The 21240-nt window shown below is 52.7% G+C and overlaps 1 protein-coding gene across 1 annotated transcript in view; it reads right to left on the bottom strand.

Annotated features, from left to right (window-relative positions):
* Positions 1-21003, bottom strand: part of PKNOX2 (PBX/knotted 1 homeobox 2) — a 76741-nt gene extending 55738 nt beyond the window's left edge. The window contains exons 1-2 of the mRNA XM_008142573.3: positions 20905-21003; positions 6560-6699 (exon numbers count right to left, since the gene is read on the bottom strand). Of these exons, the coding sequence (XP_008140795.1) occupies positions 6560-6699; positions 20905-20991 (227 nt within the window). The 5' untranslated portion in view covers positions 20992-21003. The remainder of the gene's footprint in view (positions 1-6559; positions 6700-20904) is intronic.
* Between the last annotated feature and the right edge of the window lie 237 nt (positions 21004-21240).

The following is a 21240-nucleotide window of genomic DNA, read 5'->3' as shown; positions in this document are numbered from 1 at the left end:
AGTGTCTGCGAGAGCCCCGCCCATAAAGCCCAGGACGGATACAGCCTGGAGCTTTGACCCCTAGCACCTAGTCCAGAGCATCTAAACTCCTGGGAATGGCTGAACTCCTCCCACACCATCCTCAGGCCCCTCGCCCAGCCGTTCCAGGGATGACCAAGCCCAATGCCAGGGAAGGCGCAGGGTTAAGGCCCAGGGTCAGCTCCCTGGAGCCAGAACACCCTTTGGTCACAAGGTGGAAGAGTTCCCTCAAAGACACTTCATTAGGAAGTACCAGTTCCCAGGGCCCTGGCCGGGGTGCTGCTAAGGAGGACAGTCACAGCAGGACCAGCCCCAAACTCGGGGTTCCTCCCACCCCGTCTTCCAGCCCTGTCTGGGAAGGGCAGCTGGGCTGTCATTTCCGGTGGGTTTCGCCTCCCTTAGGAAAAGCAGTGCAACTCTCCCACACTGCACCGTGGCCAGCAGCTTGCAGGCAATTCCACAAATACTTTTCTGAGCCCATTCCATGTGCCAAGTTTATGTGACACTATTTTCTATGTTGTCTTTCTCCCACTCCTCAGACTGAAGTTTTCCTTATTCTGAACCCCTCCTGGAATCTAACGTGAGGCTTGATACACAGCAGAGCTCAGTACACGTTTGTTTGAATTGCAGTGGGAAGAGCCCCTGACTGGGAGCCCTTTCCTGCCTCCTCTTGCTGCCTTGCCTCTCACCATTTACTCTACCAGCGGCTGATGCTCGCAGAGCGCTTCATTCGCCAGGTTCCGTACCAAGCGATCTCTGTGCATTACCTCATTTAATCCCCACGACAACCCTGATGAAGAGATAGCACTATTTTTTAGCCCCATTTTACAGACGAGGAAACCACGCTAGCGGTGAAGCCAGAAGGTAAACCCCGTCAATCTAAGTCCAAAGCCACGATCCTGACCCTGGCTGGATTCCACCTCCCTGAATGCACTAGACCCTTCACAGCTCAGATAGGCCACAGGGACACCCACTGGCCATGGGGAGGCAAGCTGGCCCTTGTTTATAATACCCCCACCCCTGTCTACATAGGAAACACTGGTCTGTGGGTCCGGTATTATCAAATAAGATCTCATTTTAGTCTAGCTATTACTATGTTCTTTTTACAGTTAAGAAACCAGAGGCTCAGAGAGATTAACATGCTCAAGGTGATGAAGCTAGTTATCACCAAGTCTATTTCTGGATCTCGCCCGGCTGCCCAGCACGGCCACTCTGCTGCATTTGCACCTCGAGCTACAGGACTATCAGGATCAAGCTTAGAACGTCAGTGACCTTCATTCAGAAGGATGGTTGCTAGGGAGCGGTCTGAACACCGCCCACTGCCCTGTTCTGACCTTTCCCCAAATGAGTGTGGATTCTAGAGGGACCCAGTTTGGATGAGACAGGAACATGAGTGATATAAACAGGGCTTGGAAATGTCTGTTGCTTTTATTGAACTAGAACGGACAGCAGGTCACACACGAAGGGAGAAGGTCCGAGTCTGCGGTTTGTGAGAGGAGACTGATGTGAAGAACTGGGAGTGCTAATGTGGAAAGGTCACAGCTCTAAAAGCTGAGAAAATAAAGAGGCAGAAGAATGATTTGACGCCTGGCTGGATTTTTGGGGGCTTCCAGGAAGAAGTCTGTCAATGGATAAAGCAGGAAAGGATTGGAATTGCAGAAGGTAGGGAAGTTGGGGGTGATGGCGGGGCTTTACTCAAACAGATGGACAATGTTGGGTACAATCTAGAAGGGAGAAAATTCCCTGCCTTAAGGGGTAAAGGAGAAATAGCACAATTGCACATTCTTATAAAGCACCCATTCTGTGCCAGGCACTGTTCTAAGTATTAATTTTTAAAGAGAGAACATTTCAAACTTAGGACCCAGGAGTAGACCAGACAAAACAGTGAAGACCAAGGAATGTAGGATCGTGGCTACAGATACAAAGAAAATCTCTCCGAAGAAGCGGTGGTGAGATGTGCTGAGCTGTTTAGAGCAGAGACTGCGTGCCTGGGACTTGGGCACCTGTGTGGGTTTTTACTTTAGCCTGGCGAGAGCCAGCGGTGCGTCTTCTCCCAACTCTGTTTAGCAGCATCACATTGGAACCTGAAATGGGCAATGGTAGGAGCATTTACACTGGAAATGAGCCAGTGGTACAAATCAGGGCTCTCCTCTCCCCTTGTTCCCTAGGGCCAGTTTGCCAGCACAGCAACCTAGAACCATGGTGTACATATGGGTACTGCCTAGCCGGGTTAGTGAGTCCATTCAGTAAGCACTGATCTAGTACATCATCCAGGCGGCTGACTCTAAGGTATTGGGTAATGCGCTTGGGATAAATCAATGAATGATGCAGATACAGACCTTCCCCTTGCAGAGTTAACAATCTAGTGGGAAGAACAGAAATGATGTTAACACCATCAATTCCATTATGAGTAATGCCACAAAGGAAAAATACAGTTGACTCTTGAACCACATGAGTTTGAAATGCGCGGGCCCCGTTTTACGTGGATTTTTTCCAATAAATACATGACACTCTGTATCCACGGGTTTCTTATCCGAGATTCAACCAACTGCGGATCAAATAAACAGCATTTTTACATTACCGACTTGTGTTCTCTAACTGTGGATCAAATATACTACTTTCTCTTCACAGTTGGTTGAATCTGTGGATGCAAAGGGCCCACTGTTGTTAAGTTTTGGGGGAGTCAAAGTTATAGTTGGGTTTTTTACTGCCTCGCGGTCAGCACCCCTAGATCCCTGTGTTGTTCAAGGGTCAACTGTATAGGGTACAGCAGCCACTCACCCTGTCCGTCTGACCTGCAGCTCAATTCTCTAGCATTTTTAATGGAGAAGCAAAGCACAACTGCCTGCTGTTTTCTCGGTGCTCACACCTCCACGCAGCATTTCCCATCAATAATAGGCCACTTCTTCAGCGCCAGGCCGGCCACTTCGTGGGTTCTCAGAGGTTTTCAGCCTTAGGGGTGAGAACCACAGCACCTCCTGAGCAGTCTCAGCAAAGCCAGCCTCCTCCTCCACTGCACCTGGCCAGGCCAGCTCCCTGCATCTCTTCTGCTCCCCAGGACATCATCGTTTCCATGGGAACCCACTCACTTCAAAGGGAAAGGAAGGAGACTGGAGGGGAGGAGGGAGTGTGGAAGCTGAATTAACCTCCCCTCTTGGCCCTTCTCTGTGCTGCTGGCAACCTCACTGCCAGGTCCCAGACAACACCCGTCAGTCTGTCCGTCAGCACGGAGATGGGGCCACGGCTCAAGCTACGCTTTAACTTCTTGGGGGGAAATCCTGGGGTTGCGGTGGGGGCTGAGGAAGGAGAAAACTGAGTGGGTCCAAGCCTGCGGTCCCCACTGCACGGGGTTTCCTTCTCAGACACCCTCAGTATTGTTCCCGGGCCACAAACGCAATTACCCGCGATGTGCAGCCAATCACCGGGTCTGCTCAGATTAGACTGCGGTCATTAATCTGAGCGGGACTCCTGGCTGCCTGGCTGATTAGCCCAGATGATGCTCTGGTCTGATCCAATTAAAGACAGACCGGGCCTCCCCTCTGCCCCTGCATACACACACACACACACACACACACACACACACACTCCATATCAAAGGGAACCAGTACATTTCATGAACACATCCTCATACACAAGCACAACCCTGCAAACCTTAGGAGACTGGCAGGGTCCCTCCCTCACAGGTGCGCCTCCCTTTGTCACACTGCCCGTCTGTGGCCCTGCAGGGGCCGGGGACTTCTCTACTCTTTCTTCATCTGTGGTTCTGAGAGGGGCTGTGGTGGGGGCTCCCAAAAGCCAGTGTGGGCACTAATCTGAGTCGAAAGGGTCTCATTACATTTGTTGACATGAAATGCCAACTCCCTGAAGTGCTTCGGAGCAGCCGGACTGCCCCTGGCAGGCAAATCTAATTAAAATCGCCCGCCCTCCTGGAGGCTGAGTTCCCTCCCAGTCATGTAGGAGGGCTGTAGAGAGGGCAGCTGGTACTAATGGGAGAGGTGTGGTGTGAGAGACAACCTGTGGTAGGGGGCAGGCAGGAAGGGCTGCAGAGCGGAGAAGCTGTGGGTGTTGATGTCCTGAGATGCAGGGTCACCATGTTTGCTGGGCAGTTGGGGGGCACCTGCAGCGATAACCTGGGCAAACACCAAGGGCTGTGGGGTGGCCAGCCTGAGGGAGAGGTGAAGATTGGGTGTGAAGGCGAACAGGAAGGAGTGACATCCTGATGGGCAGTTCCCACAGGGGAGGTGGCTGTTTCCCCTGCAGCCTGGCCTGGGGGTGGGGGTGAGGGGCAAGGGGAAGGAGCCTGGGGTCCTGGGAAGGGCTATGGAGCCCGTGGAGCAATTGGTGGGAGCCAGGGGACCGCTATGGTTTGAGCCAGACGTGGTGCAGGTACTCACATGGCTGTCTCACGAACCCTTATCACACCTGCTGATGAGGCCCTGCTGCGAAACTAAAGCTCAGAGACCAGTGCACCCCTAATCTGGGGATCCCTCCAGACTTGAATCTGAGCTCAGTATAGGGCCCAGCCACAGGGCTCTGGGAAGGTGCCCAGGATCAGCCTTTAGTGCACATGTGCATCACCTGGGGACTTGTTAAAGGGCAGATCACGCATCCCGAGGTCTGGGGGAGCTGAGATTCTGCATTTCTAATCAGCTCCCAGGTGCTGCCACGCTGCTTGCTGTGCCCCTCCTTGGAGCAGCAGTGATCTATGGAGTATCGTGGCTGTAACCCTCGTCATCGGGCCACCAGGCAGTTCCGGAGGCCATGGTACTCTCCTCTCCCTTCTCACAACCCACAGAGCACCAGCCACCACACAGTTAATTTACGGATGGCGATGAAGCTGCGTCGCCCCACGCCCAGCTCTGGCTCCTGGCATTCCCAGAACACATCAGGTCTATCCTGCCTGCAGCTCCTATTTCACCCGCTGCTCCTTCCCATGAGCCCTCTTACTGGCCTTTAAGATCAAACTCATACATTCTCTCTGTGAAGCCTCTGCTGTTAAAGCTCTGACCACTGTGTTGGTTTCTTTTTGGGGGAGACAAAGAACAGCCCATGCACTTATCTTTTTAGGGGTTTCCTCTTTCCCCAAGAGTCCAGCACATATAATAGCAGGGGTTCAATAAGAGTGTGACGGGAAGGAGGGCAGGAATGACAGGAGTGCCGAGTCCTATGATGGGGAAGGCTGGCTTGTCCCCTAGAGTCTAACAGGGACTGTGGCCAGATCCTGGTGTTCTTTGGGGTCCAAGGTGGCATTTACTGCCTGCCGGCAGCTGGGCCAGGCCTGTGCATTGGGGTGGGCGGGCAGGCCCTGTGATGTATCTTTCCTCAGGCCTGGCAAGCACCGCTGTGCCAGGATCTACGGATCAGAGCCCACTGTTCTGGACTCCCCACTGTTAGCATTAGAGGCCTTCAGCTCATCCGAGTAACTAAAAATAATGCCAATGATAATGATAATAACAGCAATAATCGCCACCATTACCATAAAGGCACTGTCATCTGGGGGGTGGGGAGTGAGGAAGAGGGAATCAATCTTCTTCCTCTCCACCCTGGGTGGCCCATTGCACATGTTACTGACATTAGCACCTGCTGCAGTGTGGGCCCAGCCAGAGGTAAGCTGAGCTCACTGATGCACCTGAATGCCTTCGCTCACACGGCGAACGTGAGCCAGGGTCCAGCCTCAGAACTGAGTGTGGCCCAGGCATCTTCTCTTTGTGGACAAATGATAGTTCAGTCCCTGCTGGAGCCTCATTCAGTCCTGCTCCCAGTAGATGCCAGCTTCTTCCCAGCCACAGACATAAACAGGAACTTCCCTGAGTTCCTCCCGCCCTCTGGACCGTTGGGGGCCCAGCCCTGGGTGCATGGGCTGGTGCAGAGCAAGATGGAATGAGTTCCTGTTCTCTGCCCCCACCTGGGGGAGGTGCCAGGACCTACACAGCTGCACACAACACCTGTTGCTAAAATCCCAAGATGACCATGAATCAAAATGTGGTTCCAGGAACAGCTGCACTGGAGTCACCAGGCATGCTTTCACAAGTTCATGTTGCGATAGCCTCACCTATGGACGCAGAATGTCTGAGCATGGAGCCTACAACATGCATTTAACAAGCTCTGCCAATGACCATCAGGCACACTAAAGCTCGCATCATACCAAGTGCCAGACGGTGCAATAGATGCACAGAGCTCTTGCTGGAGTAAAGGCAACAGTGAGACGAGGCAGAGAGCAGTCCCCAGGCAGCTGCCTGGTTGCTGAGTGGAGGGTTTCTGGCTCATTAGGGCTCATCTCCCCAACTGGGATGAAGAAGGGCTCCCCCTGGAAGATACTGCCCAGGCCCTCGTATCCCTCACTAGACAATTCCAGGGGGCTAGCGTCAACCCCAGTGGCCAGCTGAGGGATCTTCGGATTGATCTGAGAGAGAAGGCCGAGAAGGGAGCAGCGGCTGGCCATTGTCTTTGACGAGCCCACCCACTGGCTTGCAGGCTCATCTCTCACAGCTTGGCCCTGAGGCTGGCTGGGGCTTCTCAGCACAGCTGAGGTGTCTCCTACCTGTACACAGCTCGCTTGTCAGCCTCCAGCTGGGCCTGGGGGTCAATGGGGGCACTGGGCACAGGAGTGCTGGCAGCAGCAGAGGGTGCGGAGATATGGACAGCCTGGGCCTTAGAGGGTGTCTGAGCAGTTGCCGTCATCTGCGGAGAGAAGAAAGAGGAGGTGGCGGTTAGTGTGGCCAGGACACCTGGCTGGAATGGCTAGGGCTGCCTCGGCCTGTGGTGAGTGTATAATGAGTGTCCATTTGTATATGCGCTACAGTCGGGAGAAAGCAGGTCTTTCTTCAAGTGAGAATGTTCTAGAGAACAATACAGGGCCATTCAAAACCAGGTGGTACACAGCACACTTTAAAAGAGATGATTGTTGCCTGGCCAGTGTGGCTCCTGACCTATGAACCAGGAGGTCACGGTTCAATTCCCAGTCAGGGCACATGCCGTGGGCTGTGGGCTTGATCCCCAGTCAGAGGTGTGTAGGAGATGGCTGATCTATGATTCTCTCTCATCATTGACGTATCTCTCTCTCCCTCTCACTTCCTCTCTGAAATCAATAAAAAAAATATTTATTTTTTTTTAAAAAAGAGATGATTCTTAATGCAAACTAAGGTGGTGACCTCTGTCCAGAAGCTGGAAAAAATAAAATAAAAAAAGATGAGCCCTTTAAATTGTGCTGAGTCATCTGGGATGTACTGGGCAGTGTTAAGTTTGATAACGTGAAGAGGAGGAAAAAATAGCTGAGTTGTTCTCATTTGGGCAGGTCTATTCCATGTAACGCAAGCCGGAGGTAACTGTTTTAATGGTTTTGATTGAAAACTGAATGGTCCCAGATTTGGTTGACCTGGTCACTTGAAGATAAGCAGATTTTAGCGACACTGCGCAGGCTTCTGTTCTTAACCCTAACAAATATTTAGAGCAGTTGTTTTCATCCTGTTACATGCTTTAAAGGTGCCTCTAGGGCCTTAATATTTTTTTTTATAATCAGAAAAACTCCTTTTAATATTATATATTGAATTTCCTGTATAAGATTTCATTTGAAGAAATGTTTAAATGGCTTTAAAACTTCTGATAACCATCATTACAGAAGATAATGCTTTTATGTTATATTTTCTTTGGTCAGAGGGATCCCTCAAATGTCATGAATGGTGACATGTCTCGCCTGTCCGTTGCACCGAGACAGCGCTGCCCCCGTTCCATTGGGCTCATAGATTTGTCTGCCTCCTGCACTAAAGCTTCGTCCACACCTTCACCCCCAGCACCCATCCCCCGACATAGAGTAGACACTTAGTGTTTGTAGAGAAAATAAATGAGAGGGTAAATGAATGAATCCACCTCAAAAGCAGCAGATATTTTATAGCTAAAAAGTTTATCATATGATCTAGGTTCCTGCTTTCTGGAAGAAAAGTATTGTACTTCCATGAACACAGCACAGTATTGCTGGTGCCGATATCCCCAAGACATCTGCTGTCTCGTTCTCTCCATTTAAGTCTCTGCTCAGACATCACGTCTTCAGAGTAAAGAGCCCCTTTGCCCCTTGCAACGCCTTACTTCATAGCCCTTATCATGACATGCACTACATGTCTATTTGCTTAGTTAAATCTCTCCTGCCCCCAAGCTCAAAAGGACTGGATTAACAGTTATATTCCTAGGGCTCCAAATTGCCTGGCACTAGTAGAGGCTCAATAAATATTTGTTGAACCAATGAACTGAATTAATGAATGATGGGTAGTGAATGAGATTGAGACTATAAAAGAACTATATCTGCTTTACTATACTGTGTCCCCATCATTTCTTTGTTAGGATGAAATAGCCTTGCTATTGTTGGCCAAGCTGGGGGAACTTTCCCAAACCCAGTGCACAAGAGGCTAGACAGCCTTCATGGTACCTGGAGTCCTACTGCCTTCTGTTAGCTTTTGGCCTTGGGCAAATCCCGTAACTCTCCCACCCGCCTATTATCTTATCAGTAAGCACATTGATGCCCTTTTAAGATTCGTGAGTATTAAAGAGATGCTGTAAGGAAGACAGTAGAAACAAATGTTCCAATTTTCAAAATAGAGAAAGAAGGTGGAATCAGAAATACTAAATATTACTAATGTTCACATTGACCTGGGCCAGTTTCTTTCACTCACAAACGCAACGGGTTGTTTCTCCAAATGCTACTCCGGTCCCTGCCATGGACTGGGCACTGTGCTGGGCACTGGGGTCACAGGGCCGAGTGCCTGCTATGAGGCTCAGCTTCTGGATTTAACACGCCTTCTGAGCTGGCACATGGGGCAGACGTGGTAGACATGGGCAGTGTAAGTGACCTCACCTGGTACCTCCCAGATATCCTTGTGGAAAACATGGAGAGACGTGCTGGGTGGACAGGTGTGTGAATTAGTTAGCTTCCCCCAAAGGACGACAGCTGCAGGGTAGGTGTCAGCGTGAGGAAGGCATCTAGGAGAGGGCATATGCGCTCTGCCTGGCCCTCCTCTTCAATACTTCTCTCCCTGACTTAGAGGATGTCTAACGAAATGCTTAACAAACATGGGTGACAGGAAACGGATACAAAAGATCTTTAAAGATGTTGGCAACACTCTGAGTCTAACAAGATCCATTTTCATCTAGTAATTCGGCACTTAACACTTTCAGCACTTTGGCCAAAAAAAAAAAAAAAAATCAATACTTTAAGTGCCGATCAGGGGAGACACAGTTCAGCAGCAGCTTTTGTTGACAGCAGGCTCATTATGTCCAAAGTGTCTGTCGAACAAACAAACGAGAAAACCGGCCTCAGCTAAAGCTGCACTCAGAGGCCCAGTCCCCACAAAGCCTCCAGTGCCACCCATGGTGCTGGGACAGGGGCAGGAGGCACGTTCAGAGGAGCATCGACCGGGGAAGGGATCCTGCACTGCGCCGTATGAGGACTATTGGAAGGAATCTGAAATGTGTAAGAGGGGGACGATGGAGAGACGCGAAAGCCTCTTGGAGTTGTCTGAACGAAAGATTCGATTCTAGATTCTATCCTGTATGCCCCGAAGGATCAAATTACAAACAGTGCATTAGATCTATATAAAGTGGAGACAGATCTGGGCTCAACCCAGGTAAGTTCCCACCGCCTAGCTTTCCAAAGCAGAATAGACTGCCTGGGGGGTGGGGGGCGGGGGGGAGTTTCCACTACTACAAGGCCATGCAGAGACGGCTGATCAGCTGGGCCCCGTGGAGGGTCAGGAAGCTTTCTAGGTGGGTGGCTGGGTTAGATGGCATCTGAAGTCCCTTCCAACACCCGCAGGCTGGGACATCAGGAGGGTGCTTTAATGACCACTACCCCCCGCAGAGAGTTGGGGTGGGGCTTGGATCCCATGATGCATCGTGGGAAAAAGGGCTTTGGAAGCTCAGAAGTGCTCCAAGGGTGGTGGTGTTATTGAACATGCGATTTCCAGGATATGCTTCTTTCCTACAGCAAGGCGTGGCTGTGTCTGCACAGCCCATTCAGGGGTGAAATACAGGCCAGGCTGGTGCCCGGCTCTGCCCGCTCAGGGAGAATTTCCTTGTGCACTTGAAGGTGAGCTAGGAGACAGGGCTGAGGGGAGGGGCTGGGGAAGGTTGGGAAGGCCTTTCTGGTTATAGAGGAGAGCACAGAATAAAGTGTAATCAGAGGTGGCCACACCCTAGCATCCCAAGAGGCCCGGCTGAGAGGCTGTTGCTGGGGCTCAGAAGCAGGAGGGGTAAGAGAGCAGAACTAGTCTTGGGAGGATGGTGACTCATTTATTGAGCTCCTGGGGGCCAATTCAGCAAACTCTGCATTTCCTCCCGGTCTGGAGAATGTGTTCATCTCCAAATAGATTGCTTTTTCTAGCCAGAGACACCCTTCCTCAGGAACTGGGGCTCAAAGGGAAAGGCCCAGCAGCTGTCCATAAGGTCTGGGGCAAGGGGTATGGGTGACTTATGGTGAATTTGGGGGTGGTTACCTGGAAGTACAGCCTGAAGAGCAGAAAGAGGGAGAGACTGCAGGGACCAGGACAGAGTGTGACTGTTCAATGACTGCTTAGAGTTTCCTGGTTCTGGCCTATGAAAGCCAACTTACTTTTTTTTTTTAAAATTGATTTCAGAGAAGAAGGGAGAGGGAAACACAAATGATGAGAGAAAATCATCGATCGAACCAGGACCTCCTGGTTCATAAGTCGACACTCAACCACTGAGCCACATCAGCCGGGCATGAAAACCAACATAAAATTTCAGAAGTTTTGCAAGATGGTTAACGTTACATTGGTAGCTTGAAATTGTCTGTGGTGGGAGCATTTGCACCACAGAAGTTAGCAAATGCTGCAAACCAAAGCCTCTTCCACCTCCACCCAGAGAGCTCTGCGTATAGGAATGCAAAACCTGGGGGCTGACAGTCTCCTCTGACCAGGAAGTGAGCAGATGCTCTAGGGCAGGCGTCCTCAAACTACAGCCCGCGGGCCACATGCGGGTGTTTTTGCCGTTTTGTTTTTTTACTTCAAAATAAGATATGTGCAGTGTGCACAGGAATTTGTTCATAGTTGTTTTTAAACTATAGTCCGGCCCTCCAACGGTCTGAGGGACAGTGAACTGGCCCCCTGTTTAAAAAGTTTGAGGATCCCTGCTCTAGGGTGAGGGGAAGCTGGGAAGCAGCACACTTGTTTCAGGTGCTCTTATTGGAACTGGAATGCCCACTGATGCTTTCTTTTCTATTAAGCATCATCCTTGTGCAATTAATTGTAGGGGGAGAGTGGGCACCTTGTGTACTAACGAGCCAATAAAACATTTCTGCAAGCTTTAGTGCTTATCAATAATCCTGTGCAATAGGTTAGTGTGATCCCCATTCTATGTATGAGAAAACAGAAGCCCACAGAGTGAAGAAACTTCTGGAGATCACAGACAGTTTTTGCAAACACTGGGGCAAGAGCCAAGGGCTTCCTGACTAAATCACACCATGTGAATTACCGTATGTGATTACTTTTCTTAGAAGAGGAGAGTGGGAAGACCCCCCTCCCTCACCCCCCTGAGTGGAAAAGAGGACAGAGAGGAAGGGCACTGGAATCAGAATTGAGCTTCATTTCCCAGCGCATGCTCTCGGGTCTCCATCCAGGTCCTGCTCCCCACTGCTCCCCACCCCGCACAGACAGCTCCCACACGAGTTCAAGTCACTTCTCCAAACACTGGTCATGCCAGCAGCAGTCATTCGTGTGGAGCCCATGTAGGAAGGCATGGGGGGGGGGTTTATTGACTGAAAGTAGCTCAGGGCTCCTTCCTTCAGAGGCTGCGGAGAAGCTGGGAGAACCAAGGCCTGAGAAACCCAAGCTTTTAGGGTGCCCAGGACTGAGCAGGGTCGACCACTGCCTGCTGCCAGCTGCCATTCAGAATTCCTCTCCTTTGCTCATGGGAGGTAAGCAGGTGGTTCAGAATCGGGATGACACCAGGGTTTTTCTAGAACAAACTTCTAGAGGTAGTTTGCAGAAGACACTGATATCAGCTAGAAGGAAGCTCTGCCTTCACCATTCACTGCTGGGCAACCTTGCATGTGTAACTGGACCTGCTGGGGCTCGGTCTGCTCATTAGTGAAATGCCAGTGGTACTCCCTGCCTCCCACCACCCTCGTGGGGACTGCTGTCTCCTTCAGGGGGCGCTGGCTGAGCACCAGGGACTGACCAGACCCCTGCTCTGGGCTCCCATGGCCCCAAGCACACTGCTTCCATGCCTCTCTCAGCCACCAGACTGTGGGCCCTTGAGGACAGAGACCCGTCATTCCTGCCTCCTGTTGCAGCCCGGTGTTCAGTATAGCGAGTGTCCAGCTCTCTACTGGTGCAGGGATGACTGGCAGGAGTAGTAGGCCTTTGCACCAAACGTACCTTTTTAGCTGCAGATTTATTGTTTTTTAAAAAAATTACTTTTAATAGGAAGGCTGAGGGAGAGATAGAAACATCAATGATGAGAGAGAATCACTGATCACTGCCTCCTGCATGCCCTACACTGAGATTGAGCCCACAATCCGGGCATGTGCCCTGATCAGGAATCAAACCATGACCTCCTGGTTCACAGGTCGATGCTCAACCACTGAGCCACACTGGCTGGGCCAGATTTACTTTCTTGACCCTGAATGCCTCTGGCTACAACAGAGAAGTCACAGTCGCTGATGCAGGGGAGTGGTGGCAGCCAGCCCAGAGCTGAGACGATCAGACAGCACGAGGCGCTGGCAGGAGCCTCTGATGGACTGGACTCTCCACCTATGTGACCCAGGCAAGTTACTCAACCTTTCTGATCTGGGGTCCTCGTTTATAAAATGGGTGCAATGATACCTAAGGTATGGGGTTGTTAGAAGTAAATGAGAAAAAGCATACAAAGCTGGCACTTGGAAGGTACTTGGCATGTGGTAGTTACATGATCCATACAAGCTGCAGCCTACGCTCAGGGCGGCCACTTTTGCTTCTGTTGCGTGGGCTACACAAGGGTCCTGCCCTTGCTGGCGGAACCCGCTTGCCCTAAGCACCCAGGGAAGAGGGAGAGGGGGAAGGTGGCATTATCCGTCACCTTGGGCAAGAGACTCAGCTCCTCTGAGCTTCCGTTTCCCATCAAGTAAAAGTGAAGCAGCCAATACCTCTTCCCAGGGCTACAGGGGAGGGTGCGCTGCACACAGTGGGTGCTTCCCCTCTGCATCGAACCCTACACCCTCCCCAAGACACCCCAGCACCTCCCCGCTGTGTCCCCCTCCATACACCCTTCCCACACAGGTGGCCTTCCTCTTTGTGACTTCACACCCACCACCTCCTCGCAGGGTCCTTGCTGCAAACCATGACAGCTGAGGCCTGCGCCTTCTCGGCATGTCTTCCTAAGTGGAGCCCTGCTTTTGTGCCCTCCACCTACCAGTGCCTGCCCGCCCAGGCCACAGCACGGGGCTGCATGCCCTGGCCCACTTGGGGCCACACTGGGCTTGGCCAGGAGCCGGCAGTCCTGGAGCGCCAGGACCAGCAGGTGAGACCTGGTTTCCTCCAACCGGGAGAGTCCAAGGACCTGGGGGAGGTCAGGGCCTGAAGTCATCTGGTGAATACAAGGTTTGGCTGAACAGATGGGAAGCAGCAAGAGGCACGGCTGATACTCGGCTTGGTCCCCGGTCCAGCACATGCCCCTATGTTGTCCCCGATCAGACCCCACTGTGTAGGGATGTCTGAACATGCCTAAAGCCTTATGTCTTGTGCCTTTGCTGCCACAGCTGCCTCTGCAGGGCACGTCCATGTGCCCCCACCCTCCCCCTGGCCGTGGGGAAGCCACTCCTTTCCCAGCTCAGCCGGAGCCCGAGTCTCCCAGGAGGCCTTTCCCAATTTTGCCTTGTGTCCCCAACCCAGGTAGCACGACCCTGCCTGGTCTGTATGTGTGTTAACCTACCACCTGTGACACCGTGGGGCCCTATCTGCCTGTCTCCCTGTGGACTGGTTCCCAGTTCCCACTGCCATGCTGGTCATGGGGGGCTCCCAGTGTGTTTGTTAAATGATTGAATGACTGACCGAATGAGGGGCTGAGTGATGTGTTAAAAGGCTCAGGGATCCAAAAAGGGATGGGGTCAATGAGGGCTCCCCCACTCAGTCAATACAGAGCAGGAAGCCAGCCCAATTTAGCTTAAAGAGGCTCCTGGAACAGCAGGCCTGGGTCACCTACATCTGATCCCAGGGCTGACTGGGTAGAACAGACCCCAGGAGAGTTCCTCAGCGGTGTACCACGGGGGTCTTAACGAACTAATTACTTTTAATAGAATTTCTAGGCAGTGGTTTACAAAAGGAGACTTGTAAATGTTCCCTGGCCCTGCCTGCACTTCTGGGGTGTTGCTGACATGTGGCTAAAAGGAGAGAGGCCGTGGACTTGGACCTGAGTCTTTCTCCTCCCAGCTATTACACTTACCTAGAAATTGTATGTGCCCCACCTTTCCACCCATTTCTAGGGGACTCCTCGCTCACGTAATAGTGCCAAACCAGTGATTTCTAGGAGGCCCTTAGTGGCGTATCAGATTGCAATGTGTGTGCACACTGTGTGTGTGTGTGTGGGGGGGTGTTTATAGCTGGAAACACATATTTGATATGCCTATTGTGTTCCTAATAAAAAATATTTACTGAATGGATGAGTGAATGAAAGGAATCGTACTGAAATTACTCGCCTAAGTTCACACAATTCCTCAGCAGTAGGGCTGGGACAAAGCCTAGGATTCCTGCATTTCTACTCTGTAGAGTCATCCCACTCTTCCTCCTGCAGACCAAGGACTCCAAGGACAGCAAACACCCTTGGGCCACTACTCGTTCCCCCTCCCCTCCCGCCGGGCCAGGCAGACACCGGAGCTCCTAGATCTCCTGGGAGAGGCGGGCAGCGCGTCCCAGGCTCCTGGGCCGGTGGCTACTTGACCACCTGTTCCCAGATTTATTTTAAGCTTCGTATACTTGGGCCATTAACTATTTTTGTAGCTGTTTAGGGCACTCGTCCTGCTTGGTAGTAAGAGGATAGACAATAAAATCTCTGTTCTCTGGGTAAATATCAGAATTCAGGTAACAAGTTCATCGGATAAAAAACCTGGACAAAGGCCATTAGAGTGAGTGAGTGTTTGCAAGCCTTGTGGCTGGCCCGCCTTCTCCTAAATGGGGACATAAGGGAGCATAGTGGGACCTGAGGCTGCCGTGCCTTTTACACAGGAGGACTCGGGGTCTTAAGTGAGTTGGAGCTCAGGGATATGTCCAGTTTAAAGACCTTGGTGGCCCAAGCGGCCAGGGAGAGAGGTCACTGTGCACCGAGAGAAAAACCCAGCAGAACATAAGAAAAGAAACAGGAGAGTCTGTTTGGAGTCTGTTTGGATGAGTCAAAGCAAGGGCAGGCAGTTCGCCCAGATGGTCCCTGGGGTGCTGCCCCCAGGGGCACGGGAGCTGTCAATCACAGCCACAGAAAAGGCTTAGGGGGACCTTCAAAGCTGCTGAATTGACTGCATTGCTGCAAAGCCAAACGAGTTTCACAGGCAGCTGAGCAGAGGGCCTGCAAGGCAGGGGGCTCCAGCCCTTAAAGAGATGAGAGGGCTGTAAAGTGTGAAAACATCTGAACCAGCTTCTGTGGCCGCAGCTGCAAGGCCTGGGCAGGGTCCATTCACAGCCAGGGGCCTCGCCACCCCCTCTGCCTCCAGCTGTGAAATCAGCATGGGAACCCCAATGACTGATCAAAGGTCCAGCTTCCCCAGGACGTCCGCTCCCCACCCACTGAAGTGGGAATGGCGCTGGGATAGGGAGGGCGAGGAGGCACTCGGAGGAATGGAGCGGTCTGGCCTCCCTAACATGCTGGCCCAGCTCAGCCTCCCTGTGACAGGAAAGGTAGGATAGCATCACCTTGACCCCCAATCTCCAAGCACAGTTTCTTGGGGTCCTGGACACCATTCTCCTCATCTGTGGGGTGCAGAGGGGTAGAGGGGACGGATGAACACAGCTTTTGCCCAACGGTCCCAAGGAGATGCTTGACTTCTGACTTGAGCCCTGAAGTCCTGACTGTGTGCCCCGCCTCCCTCTGGTCAACAATGAGGCCACATCCTTGATGAACTGCCAAACCCTTTTAACATCACCCACCATCAAGTCATGCTACATACGCACCTACCTACCTACCCTTCAACTTGTTCCTAAACTGTCAGCTGAGTGCCCTCATTTATAGGGGCTGCGCCTGGTGGGTGAGACCGACGCCATCAAGGTTTCTGCTTTCTAGTCTAATGCTCATGCAGCCCCACGTGCCGGGGCCACGCAGACAGAGGAAGACTGAGCACTAAATACTCACACAACTAGACCAGATGCAGGATTTGTCTTCCTACAAGCCAAAGGCAAAGATATTTGAGGAACAGTGTGTGTGTCTACGTTTGAGGAAGAGTGGGGTGGATTTTTGAGTGTGGATAAGGTGAGGGTGGAGGAGCTGGTAAATCTAGAGGGTTTCCTGAAATTGCCAGTGGCGGTACCAGAGGGAGAACTTCGCTCGGTCAGCAATGTTGCATGTGGAATGAATGTTACAGGAAATGGGAGAACTTGAAGGACCTTTCAGAGGTGGAGAGAGAGCACATGAAGGAGGGGTGTATGCCTAGAAGGAGCAAGAGGGCCGCTGTGTTACCACGAGGATTCTGGGAGGGACCGCAGTGCCGCTTGCTGGGAGGGAGCGACAGTAGAGAATGTACTAACTTGGAGAGTTCCTTAGAACCGGGGTGCTGGGCTGTGGCAGGAGGGCTGGGGGGTCCAGATGGCGGGGGGCAGAGGTGCGGAAGAACAGAAGCGGTGATACAGAAATTCATACAACACAGTGAACGGAGGCCCACACACCTAGTTCACATGCAGGTCCCCCTGGAGACAATGTTTTCATGGAACAAGCATCGTAGAACTGCAGGTGACACCACCAGGTGACACACCCCTGCTCTCAGGGAGGTCTGTCTGGACCAAGGGCCCAGCCACCCTGTGGGACGGGAGGTGCTGTGGTTAGACAGCAGCAGGGGCGCGACCCTGGTGGAACTTACCAGAAAGTGCCGGCAGGAAAAAGCAGGCCACAGGGATATGTCCAGTGGTCGCTGCTTTAGCACTTTCTAAGCGTACGGCCTGTCTTTAGTGCACAGTAAACACAGAGTGACCTCCTCACAAGCAATCACGAGTTGCCCCACGTTGGGCTGAAATGGGCTGAGGGGTGGGGGCTGAACGGCCATCATCCACGTGGCGCGCCCCATACAGCATGGGGCCAGCACCGCGAATGCTGCTCTACGCAAATGGGAGGAGAGAAAAAGCCTCCTCCATGTTAATGACTTTATTCCCCAAACTTCAGAAATGAAATTGCCAAGTTAAAAACTTGCCTTGAAAAAAAATTTCTAATTTATTATAAAGAAGGTCCGGGGCTTGGGAATTTTGTAATGCAGATTCCTAATTTTCCAAAGTGAGGTTCTCCTGTGCATTTGAGTCGATTATGCTCGGCTCTGCTTGCCCTCAGCACAACGGGAACGTTATTAAAACGGCTGCCCCGGTCTCAGGAGGGGCGCTGCCTCTCGCTGCCTTTCTCATTTTGGGGACTTCGTCAGACGTTGTCCTTTTCGACAGTGGGAGAAATTGGGTTTCTGAGAGGCGACCTAGAGATGTGCTCAGCTGTGCAGGCCTTGAGGAAACAAGTCAGACTGGGTCCGACGGTAATGAGATTAGACCTCCCGGAATGAGGAGGAGGTGGGCATCCTTCCAGAGGCCCTCGTGTGCCCGAGCCCTGCCCCCCTTGGCCCCGGCTTTCCTGAGGACACAGCCAGAGAGCAGCTGGCGCTCTCAGATAATGAGCATCGCGGGGCAGTGCAGCAGGGCCTCCCCTGAGAAGCGGGATCGGCCTCCTGCAATCCCAGTGGGAAGAAGGCAGGGGGACCAGAGCGAGTTCCCCGCAGGAAACTCACATGGAAGACATTCCTATGCGCAAGCCACCCTTAGCAGCCCCGAGGGTGGGGAGGAGGGCCCTCCAAAAGCCAACTGGCCTCAAAGTTTAGCACTCCCCATAGACTATGTTCCCCATGAGCCCATGTTCTGGCGACCTCAACCCCTCTGCCCTCCCACCTACTCCACTGCTGCCCTAGCTCCTCCCATGATTCCCCCACATCCTGATTGGTTTCCTTGGGAACCAGCCTGGACCAGGGAATCCCATGGCAATCTCGCCATAGCCCAGTGCCGTGGTCGGCAAACTGCGGCTCGCGAGCCACATGCGGCTCTTTGGCCCCTGGATTGTGGCTCTTCCACAAAATACCATGGCCTGGGCGAGTCTATTTTGAAGAAGTGGCGTTAGAAGAAGTTTAAGTTTAAAAAATTTGGCTCTCAAAAGAAATTGCAATCGTTGTACTGTTGATATTTGGCTCTGTTGACTAATGAGTTTGCTGACCACTGGCCCAGTGGCCCAGCCAAGGCCATAAAGACACCAGACCTTGGCCTAGTCCAGTGATGGCGAACCTATGACACGCGTGTCAGCACTGACACGCATAGCCATTTCTGATGACACGTGGCCGCTGAGGCGGCCGCATGCCGAGGATGAAACATTTGCAAAATAATGTTTTTTCCTCAAAGTGACACACTACCCAAGTTATGCTCAGGTTTTTGGCGAAGTTTGACACACTAAGCTCAAAAGGTTGCCCATCACTGGCCTAGCCTCTACTATGGATGCTGAGATTTCCCGCCAGATTCTTCAGCCCTGGATCTCAGAGGTCACAAAAAGGTGTGTGGTTTCCCCAGGGCAAATTATCCCCCTGCTGTAAATGTGCCTTCCTGCCTGCCTTCCTCCCTCTCTCCCTCTTCCTCCCTCACTCCCTCCCTTCTGTCCTCTTTCCCTCCCTCCCTTCCTACCTCTCCGTGAGTAGTTTAATGGTGAAGTACTGGTGACTCCTCAGAGACGATAGCCTGGGGACAGTCCCTGTTGGGGAATTGGAGCTTCCCTTTCTCACCCAAAAGGCTAGACCAGCTCCCGTGGTGGCTTCCAGGGCGCTGAGCGCCTCAGGGCCGCTGCCCCACCCCCACCCCCTCCGCCAGCAACTGGGATTTATTAAGCTCCGCTGTGCGCTGAGGCTCCTCTACTTAACTACACTCGGATCAGCATTCTTGGGCAGCACAGGCCCTTCCTGCAGCCCTCCTGCTAATCCCCACCAAACCCAAACTTCTCCCAGCTGCCCGGGCAGCAAAACAGGCTGGGGAGAGGCAGCCGCTGCCAGCTGCCGATGCAGTGCCCTCGACCTCCTGGCCCACCCCCGTCGGCCCCTGAGCCTTGGGTATGGCGGTGAGGGCCTTGGTGCCCACCACCTGCTAAACACAGGAAGTGCCCCACTGCCATGCCCATGGCTACTGTGGCCCTTGGAGAGCAGCATCCGGACAGTAAAGGAACACCCCAGATTCCTGCTCTTTACCGACACCCCAGCCCCAGCATTGCCTGCGTCTACCGAGAAGAAGAATGTTGTCCCCATTGCGGGCCTGGTTTCCAGGGCTCCCCTAGTCCAAGCCTCCTGCTTTTCACTCACTCTGTAGAGGGAAAGGGCTGTGGCTCACCCGGAAGCATTCACACAGCGGTCTGTGTCAGTGCCAAGTCCAGCCCACAGTAATTCATGAAAAGCTACTGCCGTGGGCCGAGTGCTTGCTGGGTATGAGTGCAGGGCAGGGAGACTAGGAAGGAGCATGGAGTCGATGCGTGGGGGCAGGGTGGGGACAAAGGACACGTCCTGGCAGGCTGGTGAGTGCCCAGTGCTCTTGCACTTTTGCAGGCTGAGGAGTGAGTGGTGGCCGGCTTGCTAGGCACTCTGCAAAGTGCAGTTTCCGGGGGATAACAGGATGGCTAGAGTAACTGCTAGAGCTCACACTAGGCTGGGGGAGTCAGGGCCTGCCCTGTGTCTGCACCCTAATCTCCTCATGCTGCCCAGCCCTGGGCTGCCCACGAGGACAGCTGTGTTTGAGATGTCTGATGCAGGGATGTCAGGGCAGGGCAACGACGGAAAGGAGTGGGAAATGCTGCCTGGCACACAATAGGCACTCACTGCACCTTTGCTCAATGAATGAATGAATATTCCAGCTGGCTGCATTTCACATGACAGACACTTGATAAATAATTATCGAATTAATATTGACTTGTGAGACCAGGCTAGAGAGAACAGGACAGTGTGAAGGTCACGGTCAGAGGATGGAGGCTGCTGTGGAAGCGCAGCATCGTGGCTAACTCAGAGTCTTGGAGAATGAGGTGTGGGAGGCACACAGGGGGGGCAAAGGTTAGAAGAGATCAGCGCAAGGCCTACAGGAGCCCAACCAGGGAGCCGGGCCAGGCTTCCAGGAGCAGGAGAGGGACGATGGGACCAGGAGGAGAGGCTGCCTGGGAGCTGCAACCAGCTGGAGTCTCCGAGGCCCCTGGGGACTGCAACCAGAGGGAAGGGTTGCAGGGCGTAGAGAGACAGAAGCTGAGCGAGTCCTGAAGAGAAGGGAGATTCCTCCAATGGGCAGGCAGAGAAGGTGAACATAGGGGCTCCAGTGATCATGAATTGGGGGCTGGTCTAAAAGAGCCTCTAATATAAAAGTTTCCCCAAACACTCAAAGACAGACTCAGTTTACCAAATATTCCTGGTTTGGAGCATTTGTCTGATGTCTGCTGTGAGTGGGGGGCAGGGTTGGGTGGGGACAGGACCATGGCCTGGTGTTCTAGGCAACGGTGAGTAGGAGCTGAACCCCGTGTTTGTCAAATGCAATGACTTCCTTCCAGTGTTTTCCGGGCTCTCCCCTGAGAGGCCTCCCCAGGCTGGCCAGGGAAGAGCCCAGACCCACCAGGCCCTGCCCTCGGCCCCTGGAAGGCACGCACCCCTCCCATCGGTTGGTGGACACTCACCTGTGGACTGTCCTGGTAGGGTGGGGGAGGGACATTTTGCGTGGCCATCATCGTCAGAGCTGGGGCTGGGGAGGCATGTTGCATCATGGGATTGATTCACATCAAGGATCTGTGGCAGGAGAAAGGGGGCCACACGTTAATACTGAGCACAGGGAGCCCGGGAACCAGCAGGTGGGCATCTCCTCAGGCTGGGCCACCTGGACTGACCAGACACTGCAAGGGGTGAAAGCCCAGGAGAGGCCTGGGAGGGGCTTGCTGAGAGATCTGACTTGAAAGGAACAATATTCAAATCAGATGTAAAATAACCTGTAAAGGCCATGCTTAGCTCAGCATCAG

The sequence above is a fragment of the Eptesicus fuscus genome, chromosome 23 (genome assembly GCF_027574615.1).
Source record: "Eptesicus fuscus isolate TK198812 chromosome 23, DD_ASM_mEF_20220401, whole genome shotgun sequence".
Classification (NCBI taxonomy): Eukaryota; Metazoa; Chordata; class Mammalia; order Chiroptera; family Vespertilionidae; genus Eptesicus; species Eptesicus fuscus.
Note: the sequence above shows the minus strand (reverse complement) of the source record. Positions and strands in the feature narration are given on the sequence as shown.